This window comes from Mastomys coucha, unplaced genomic scaffold (genome assembly GCF_008632895.1).
Source record: "Mastomys coucha isolate ucsf_1 unplaced genomic scaffold, UCSF_Mcou_1 pScaffold2, whole genome shotgun sequence".
Classification (NCBI taxonomy): domain Eukaryota; kingdom Metazoa; phylum Chordata; class Mammalia; order Rodentia; family Muridae; genus Mastomys; species Mastomys coucha.
In genome coordinates this window covers 19,975,494-19,984,603 of record NW_022196902.1, presented here as the reverse complement: position 1 = coordinate 19,984,603, position 9,110 = coordinate 19,975,494, and the positions used below count along the sequence as shown (strand labels likewise).

The 9,110-nt window shown below is 37.4% G+C and overlaps 1 protein-coding gene across 1 annotated transcript in view; it reads left to right on the top strand.

The window, feature by feature from the left end:
- The window catches only part of Lama2 (laminin subunit alpha 2), a 668,494-nt gene that overhangs the window by 268,872 nt on the left and 390,512 nt on the right, over window positions 1–9,110 (top strand). The window contains exons 6-7 of the mRNA XM_031380750.1: window positions 1,411–1,500; window positions 2,879–2,996. Of these exons, the coding sequence (XP_031236610.1) occupies window positions 1,411–1,500; window positions 2,879–2,996 (208 nt within the window). The remainder of the gene's footprint in view (window positions 1–1,410; window positions 1,501–2,878; window positions 2,997–9,110) is intronic.

Below are 9,110 nucleotides of genomic sequence, written 5' to 3'. Positions count from 1 at the left end.
TCCTCCTCCTCCTCCTCCTCCTCCTCCTCCTCCTTCTTCTTCTTCTTCTTCTTCTTCTTCTTCTTTGACAAGTACACCAGGGAAAATTGATGAAAAAATTATTGTTCCTTTTTATCATCTTTCTCAGGGCTGAATGGGGGTTGTGGTGAACATTTATTATTTATAACAGCATTGGACATGAGCAATTCAGTCAACATATGTATACATTTATCAAAGTACTCAAGTTCAGTGAACACTGCATGCAAACTTAAATATATGAAAATCAAATATTATCTTTCAGCTTGTCATACTCAAAAGGAAAGCAATGTGTGCTTACACTTAAAAAAATCTTTCTAATTTTAAAAGCATTTACAATAATACTCCTGAGAAAATTTGTGCCCTACATTATTAAGTCATGAAATTAGGTAAAGTGAGGTTCTTTTTTAAGCTACCCAATTTTCTCAGTATGTGCCATTAGTTCAAAATATAGGTATAACAAATACCTAAGATAGAAAAAAATGTTTTACAAGATACTATATGCATATAACAAAACAAGGGGAGAATTTAAAAATTAAATACATAGAATAATAAGTGGTTTCAGTCTGGAAACCTAGATATGTGTTCATTACTTTTACTAATGCTGCCATATCTTCTTGTATATATTTGTACTAATAGAGATTTCTTTCACTGAGAGGGTTATTTGCATAATAAGTGAGAAAGTAAAAAACTCTAGTACTTATAAAATGTTTACACATTAATTAAAATTTAAATTTAGTCCAGCTATATAATTGTGAATTGTATTTTTAAAATAGCTGATAGTTTAAAATGACTATGACTGTAGCTTTGTGTTAATTTCAGATAGAAAAGTGGTGGTAAGAACATTTTGACATAACAAAAAAGCAAGTAAGTTCTCAGTACATGAAACATTCATATTAGCCTTTTTTCCTTCCAAACTTTTTGTGAATCTAGATAAGAATTACATGGTTACCACTACCATTTCCCTTAAAAGTATTGTTCCATTTCAAATTTATCCAGTAAAATGGGACATTATGACTGATATCTGGTTTTTCATGATCACAACTAAAGAGGTTGGTATTTTTTATGAGAAATTATGTATTCTTTATGAAGAATTACTGTCCACAGCCATATGGTGAAAGGTTCTGTAGCAGTGGGTGCTCTAACCTGGACATTTCAATGACTCTGGGAGAGAAATCGTGAGGTGGGCATGTCGTATAAATTGGCAGCCTTCTTTCCTGGGGCTATTAGTGTGTAGGTAAGTGTCATTTAACCTCAGGAAACACAGAATGCTTCTTAAGGAAGTCTGAAGGCAAAATGTGACATTTTAACTGACTGTCCTGCTCCCTCTTCCTGGTCTTCCTGGTCTTTCCTTTCAGCAATTCTAACAATATCTCTCTGGCTTTTATTCCCCAGTATTACTATTCTGTCAAGGATATTTCGGTTGGTGGGATGTGCATCTGTTATGGTCATGCCCGGGCTTGTCCACTTGACCCTGCAACAAACGTATGTATAATTTATGAGATGCTTAGGAAAAGGAAATGCCACACTGTAAAATACTTCAAGAGATGCTTTACTGAGAGGAACTGCTGTGTATGGGTGTCAGGTCCCCACTTAGATGCTTTAACGGAGCATTGCCAGGGTGAAATAGAGCTGGCAGTTAAGATGATAGACTTTGAGTCCAACCGGCACGACATCAGGAAACAGATTGGTTCTCTTTTCCCACAAAGGTTCCAAAGTGGGATCTATTCTAAAGTCTTTCTAGCTATGACAGCCTGATGCATGATTTAGCTTTTTTAGAATGCTGCCATCAATCTATCTGTCCAGTACTTTAAATTTTTTTAATCAAAAAAATCATGCAAAGAGACAGAAATTACATGTGGAGGTAAGCATATGTCCCAGTGACAGCAAACTGAGGTGAGAAAGGATAATAAGAAACCAGGTGGAGAATATTCAAGTGTTGAGATTGTCAAGCTAGAGCAAGCTTGAAAGCTTTCACATAGAATTTTTCTTTAATGACAATGAATGTATTGAGTGAACATAACTTCAAGAAGACAAATGAGCAAATGTTTTTCTCCTGTCATAAACAAACTGGTGAAATTCAAAATCATCAACTGTATAGCATATGGAAGAGATATTGAATTGGAAAATAAGTAAATGTCTATAAGGCCTTGTAGCTTTCTTCTCATCTATTAAACTATACTATAAGTAACATTATACTCAAAGCTAGTTTTCTGATTAATGACTTGTATACTGTTATCTCGTGGGAAGATGAAAGTCTCTGCTGCTTTTCCTGGACTAGGTTGTGGTGTAGCTCGCTCCATGGCACCTTTGTTATCTATCAGTGTCACTGGTGAACAGCGTTTTTGAAGTATTGAGAGCACAAAAAGCAGCCTTGGCAGGACTGTGAATAGATACTAGAATACAGAGCACACACATTCCATGAGATCGGAGATTCTAAACTCCCACTTTCCTAAACACCTAGATGCACAGTGGAAAAGAAACTTGATGTTTTGTCACTTCTGAGACTGTCAATGAGACTTGAAGAAAGCCTTACAGTAAATATGTGCTCCAGAAAATAAAGGCTTAAAGAAGGGTCAGAGAATGAAAATTCAGTCTTCACCTGGGCCTCCTGGCTTTTTCTAGAACATAAATTCAGTGATTCCAGCTATGGTACTGACCAACCCACACTGGTGCAGAACATATGTAGTCACACAAGTACAGTCACTGTCTCCTGCACATGCTGACCAAAATTTTACATTGTAGCGTATAATCTAGAAGTTTCTAATTCAACTGTCATATTATACACACACCTTTTAGGGACAGCAACTCTTCTATGGCTCTATACAAAACTCAAAACCTGTCCCTCTCCCTTTGTGACTAGAAATCACGCTGTGAGTGTGAACACAACACCTGTGGCGAGAGTTGTGACAGGTGCTGCCCGGGATTCCATCAGAAGCCCTGGAGAGCTGGCACCTTCCTGACCAAGACCGAGTGTGAAGGTATGTTCTTGACCTGAGAGGACAGCCCTATCATTCTGCTTGACTAGGGACACTAGGGTCATCACTGTAAGCTACTGTTGATTATGCAATTTTCTATTTCAGTTATATGTTTTAGCCAAAGCCAGAGCTAGTAAATTCACCACCCAACTGTCTTAATTCCCTCAGTTCTCTTGAGTTTTTATCCTAATTTGCTAAACATTTGGCCAATGCATATTAATTTATCATAAATATAAGGATTATTGGAAATATAGAAAAAGCTTATATGCTTTTTGTCATAAGAAAGCACCCAGTACCTATAGCATAAGACAGAGGCATGAACATACAATAAGACAAGGCATGAACATACAAACACATGTAGACACAAAAACACATAATCACATGCAAAATGTACAATAACACAATGAACACACACATCAAAAACAAATATGCATACAAACATACACACAAAGATGAAAATGTACAAAAAAATACACAAGCACATACATAAACACATATAAAGTCAAACACATATAAGCACACAAAACAAACTGAAACACCGAGAATACAAAGACATAAACACAAAGACATACACATGAACATACACAACCACTCACAAATACATATAGAATTACACACAAAGACACAAACACAAAAGCAAGCAAACATACACATAGACAGGAACACAAAGAGAAGAAGACATGCAACATACTCATAGAGATAAGAGACAACAGAAACACAAATGCCCAACACCCATGTAGGTACATAGAAATGGAAATGAGCGGTGTGTGAAACCTAGAGTCTGTGTCTTTGCCTTCTAAGTAGAGATATTTGTGAAATAGTCTTCAATCTCTATTAGCTGTCTAGGTCCAAATAATCACTTACAGCCAACCAAACAGTCTTTAAACACTCATCAGCTAATATGAGAGTCCAGTCAAAGGTGAAGGATTATCTTCGTGTGAGAGCCAGGCTATTAACCAAAAATGAAAAGATTCATTAATCATACTTAGAATGTATGGTGCTGATGAGCAGTGGCCGGGAAAGATAATGGAAGGTGACAAGGATGTCAAGATATGAAGGTTTGTGGACATGAGTATCCCTCTTTAAATTGACATCTTAAATTATACAGATTTATGGCATCCCGTGTGTTAGTTATATATATATTTTGCATAATGCTAAAACCTTAAATCATTATCATATCTCATTGGTAATACTATCCAATCCCTTTCCTCTGAGAACTAGGCAGTATATTAATTATCATTTTGTATAGTATATTGCACCACTGTAAATGAGACAACAGAAGCTCTTCTATTTAATTAGTAAGCAGTAAACAACCTTTGCCCTTCTCACCCTCCCACCCCTTTTGCCCACTTCTGTTAATCAACAACTCATATATAATAAGCTGGTGTTTATTAGACTAAACACGTAAGTGAGGTCATATTGTATTTGTCTTTTGGTATATGGTTTATTACACTTAACATACTATAACCCAGTTCTATTCATTTGATGGCAAATGGAGTATCCCTTCTTTTGGCTTAATAGTATTCCACTGTATATCTATTCCATGTTTGTTTTCTTCAATAAATAGACATTGACAGAACACAGCCGGAAATGGAGTCATGTGAAAATTCTGAGTGTTTATGAGAAACCTCTAAGAAATTAAGACAAGAGCTTTGTGGCTTCAGTTTCTTCAAAACACAGAATAGCTCTTGGACTATGTTTGTATGCTCCTCCTGGGTGTAGTGGATAGGAGTGAGTTTATTTCAGCTGTTGTTATTCATGTGCCTCTGTGGAAGGACAAGATTTTGCCGTGTCCTTCCTTATCCTTGTCCCCGTGTGACTGTGCTTTACTATCAGTAAAAATTTCCTGATCACTGAGTAAGTTAGCTATTGTGTGAGACTTTAGTTAGGCCCCACTGTCCCAGGCTCACACTGTCAGCTAGAGTGGTAAATAGACATTAGATTGATTCCATATATTGACTGCCTTGAAGTGTGCTTTGATAAATGTGGGAGGACAAATATGTCTTTGGCATACTGATGATCAATATTCAAAATGCCCTTAAATATAGATTCTTCATAACAACACCAATATAGAACTACTCACAATGAAGTGATACCTGTGGTGATTATTAGCAACATGTATGCTATAACATTTGCAGGACAATGGGCTCTAAAAGATAAGACAGGAATGATAACCAGAGTTCATACTTTACCTCACCTTGGAGGTAAAATGCATGTGTCTGTCTTCTTCTGAGGAAACTGACAGAAACTAGTAACATCCGTGATTATGTCCTAGTTTGGTTAAGTAGCACACACCTTGGTGACCTGAATTATAGAGAGTTCTGTATCTATAGATTTTCTTAGGCCAAAAACGACCCAAACATGGACCTCTACAGAACTGGGAACTCAAACTTACAGAAAGCCACATTCAGCTGGATTCAGTATTAATATTTCAGTGAGTCACCCCAAACCATATATTTTAAGTTCAAGAAGTATGGCAGGCTTACTATCAAGTAAGAAACATAAGCCCTACATGTCATGTACAAACACTGAATATAAACTAATTAACCTTATGGCTATTGTGGATCATATATGGAACATGATGAGAATTTGAGACAGTTGAATAAGATATTTTCCAATGTTTTGTTGGAGATAAAACCACATCTCTTTTGAGACTTTTGGTGCTACACATATTATCTGTACTTGGAGTACCTTTCTTTTCTTCACTTACATTGTTTGTTCTTTGATATGCTTCTACATGTTTCGACCTGTTTCTATCATTAGTGGTCATATGTAGAGGCTCAGCAGCCACTGAATGCTCAAACACCACTGGAGGGCCACTCTTTTCTCTCAGCCATCCTCAATTTAGCAGGATCCATCTGTTCTTATATAATTTTGGACTATTGAGGATTTTAAGTCTTTTATTTGTAGGGTAGAGGGGGACAGAACATTTCTATAGTCTGAAGACTAAAGATTTTCAAAAACCAGAAATTAATGGTAGATATCTTAAACATAGCCTAGCTAAGCATCACACCATTAGCAATGTATACATTTCTATTTTCTGTGGGGGTTAAAGATTACTGAAGACAGAGTAGAAAATGGCTCACTACAGGGTCCTCAATGGAGGAGTTAGAGAAAGGACCAAAGTAGCTGAAGGGGTTTGCAGCCCCATAGGAGGAACAACAATGTAAACTAACTAGTACCCTCAGAGCTCCCAGGGACTAAACCATCAAACAAAGAGTACACATGGAGAGATCCGTGGTTCCAGGTGCATATGTAGCAGAGGATGGCCTTGTCAGACCTCAATGGGAAAAGGGGCCCTTGATCCTGTGAAGGCTCAATACCCCAGTGCAGAGGAATGCCAGGACAGAGAAGTGGGAGTGGGTAGGTTGGTGAGCAGAGGGAGGGACATGTGATAGGGGGTTTCAGAGGGGAAATCAGGAAAGGGGATAACATTTGAAATGTAAATAAATAAGACATCTAATAAAAAAAGAAAGAAAATGGCTCACTGAGAGTAGATGCCATCGCTGTCCTCTGAAGCCATATACCCAGTGCTGGCACAGTACCATTGATATTGATACACAGATAGAAGGTCCTGATTACAGGGTGAGGACTACCACTCAAACAACTCAAACATTAAATATTAGCTCCCATTCCACAACTCAGCAACAGCTATTCTAATTATTGGGTTGATAATAATTCAGTACCATCCAGTATAACTCCATCTACACTGACAGCAGAAATGTTCACTGTTTCCTACAATATATATTTAAAAGAGGTTGTTTAAATATTTGTGTGAATTTTCCTAAACCCATAAAGTCATTTTTAATGCACAAGGCTCATGTTTATTTCTGTGTATGCCCTAAAATAAAGCTTGAAACACTACAAATATAATGAAATTATTATATTCTAAATTGAAAGTCAGCAGTCTGGAAAGGTTTTTCAACAATTGTGACAAGGAGATATCGTTCTTACTATATTGGAAAATCTTACATGGCAGTAAGAAAAACAATAATGCTATTATGAACAAAGACTAAAACAGTTTTATGTCTTTGAAAAATATAAATGGCATTCATAATTCAGACAAAAAGGATGACACACACACCAATTAAGACAATGGAAGTATTGTTTGATTTGTCAATGTACATATTCATCCTCCTAAGATGTGTATGCTTACTGGGTCTAATAATGCTATTATAAGCATGATAAAATACAGTGTTGGTGAGGTTATAGGGCATGACTTTCACCCCGTGACTATGGATAGAGATAATATAACATTTTAGGATACCCATTTTTCAGTCTATTAAAATTCAAGTTGACATAACTAGTCTAAAAAAATTTATACTTTCAATAATTTATTCCAAAGATAGTATCATATATGTGCGCAGGCCACATTCTAATTCCCTTTGTATTACTTTTTTTAAAAAGATTTATTTATTATAAATGAGTACACTGTAGCTGTCTTCAGACCACCAGAAGAGGGTGTCTGATTTTATTACGGGTGGTTGTGAGCCACCATGTGGTTGCTGGGATTTGAACTCACAACCTTCGGAAGAGCAGTTGGTGCTTACTCACAGAGCCATCTCTTTTACTAATCTATATCTTGACGGACATCTCTCTAGAATTCTTTTTCAATACTTTGTTTGCATTTACAAAACAAATGAAAGAAGTAAGTCATAAAATGGTACAAAAATTTGAAATTACTCCTCAAAACCACTCCATAACACAGGAAAGAGTTAAGTTTCATAGACCAGATTCTAACTCTCAGCCTTACCCCTTGACTCTGGTATTTGTGCACTGTTGCTTAAGGACGAAGCTCATAACAAGCTGTAACTGTCCATGAACAGGTGACACACACCTCCTCTGCTCTCTCCTAGTACTCTTGGTAACCTTTGGTGATACCCATGTGATATGCTAAAAACAGTTATTATTAGTAAAGACAGGCAGTTCAGATGAATAAATGCATACATAAAACAGCTGTGTACATTCATGCACATCGTATGTGTATGTGTGTGTGTGTGTGTGTGTGTGTGTGTGTGTGTGTATGCGCGCACATGGGTGCATGTGCTCACATGTGTATACACACCTTCTCATACACAAATACAAATCAGTGAAAGAACAGAGAACCAAATCTTTTGGAGACTTCACAGTGTCTTTCCCTGCTTCTTACCCTCATAAAACTTCCACATTTATTTCAAAGCTTTATACAGCCTTTTCTGGGAAAAGTTGCCCCCTCCCCTGCCTGACACTGTCTAGAATCCTATATAAAATAGGATACACAACAGACAAAGAAGGTGAGGAGGAAACAAGTCGATCACATGCATTAAAAAGGCATTATGGTGATGTTACAGTGATGGTGGTGTAACAGTGATGGTGTTACAGTGATGGTGTTACAGTGATGGTGTTACAGTGATGGTGTTAGAGTGATGGTGGTGTTACAGTGATGGTGGTGTAACAGTGATGGTGTTACAGTGATGGTGTTACAGTGATAGTGTTACAGTGATGGTGGTGTTACAGTGATGGTGTTACAGTGATGGTGTTACAGTGATGGTGTTACAGTGATGGTGTTACAGTGATGGTGTTACAGTGATGGTGGTGTTACAGTGATGGTGGTGTTACAGTGATGGTGTTACATTGATGGTGTTACAGTGATGGTGTTACAGTGATGGTGTTACAGTGATGGTGTTACAGTGATGGTGTTACAGTGATGGTGTTACAGTGATGGTGGTGTTACAGTGATGGTGGTGTTACAGTGATGGTGTTACAGTGATGGTGGTGTTACAGTGATGGTGTTACAGTGATGGTGGTGTTACAGTGATGGTGGTGTTACAGTGATGGTGGTGTTACAGTGATGGTGGTGTTACAGTGATGGTGTTACAGTGATGGTTGTTATAGTGATGGTGTTACAGTGATGGTGGTGTTAAAGTGATGGTGTTACAGTGATGGTGGTGTTACAGTGATTGTGGTGTTACAGTGATGGTGTTACAGTGATGGTGGTGTTACAGTGATGGTGGTGTTACAGTGATGGTGTTACAGTGATGGTGGTGTTAAAGTGATTGTGTTACAGTGATGATGGTGTTACAGTGATGGTGTTACAGTGATGGTGTTACAGTGATGGTGTTACAGTGATGGTGTTAC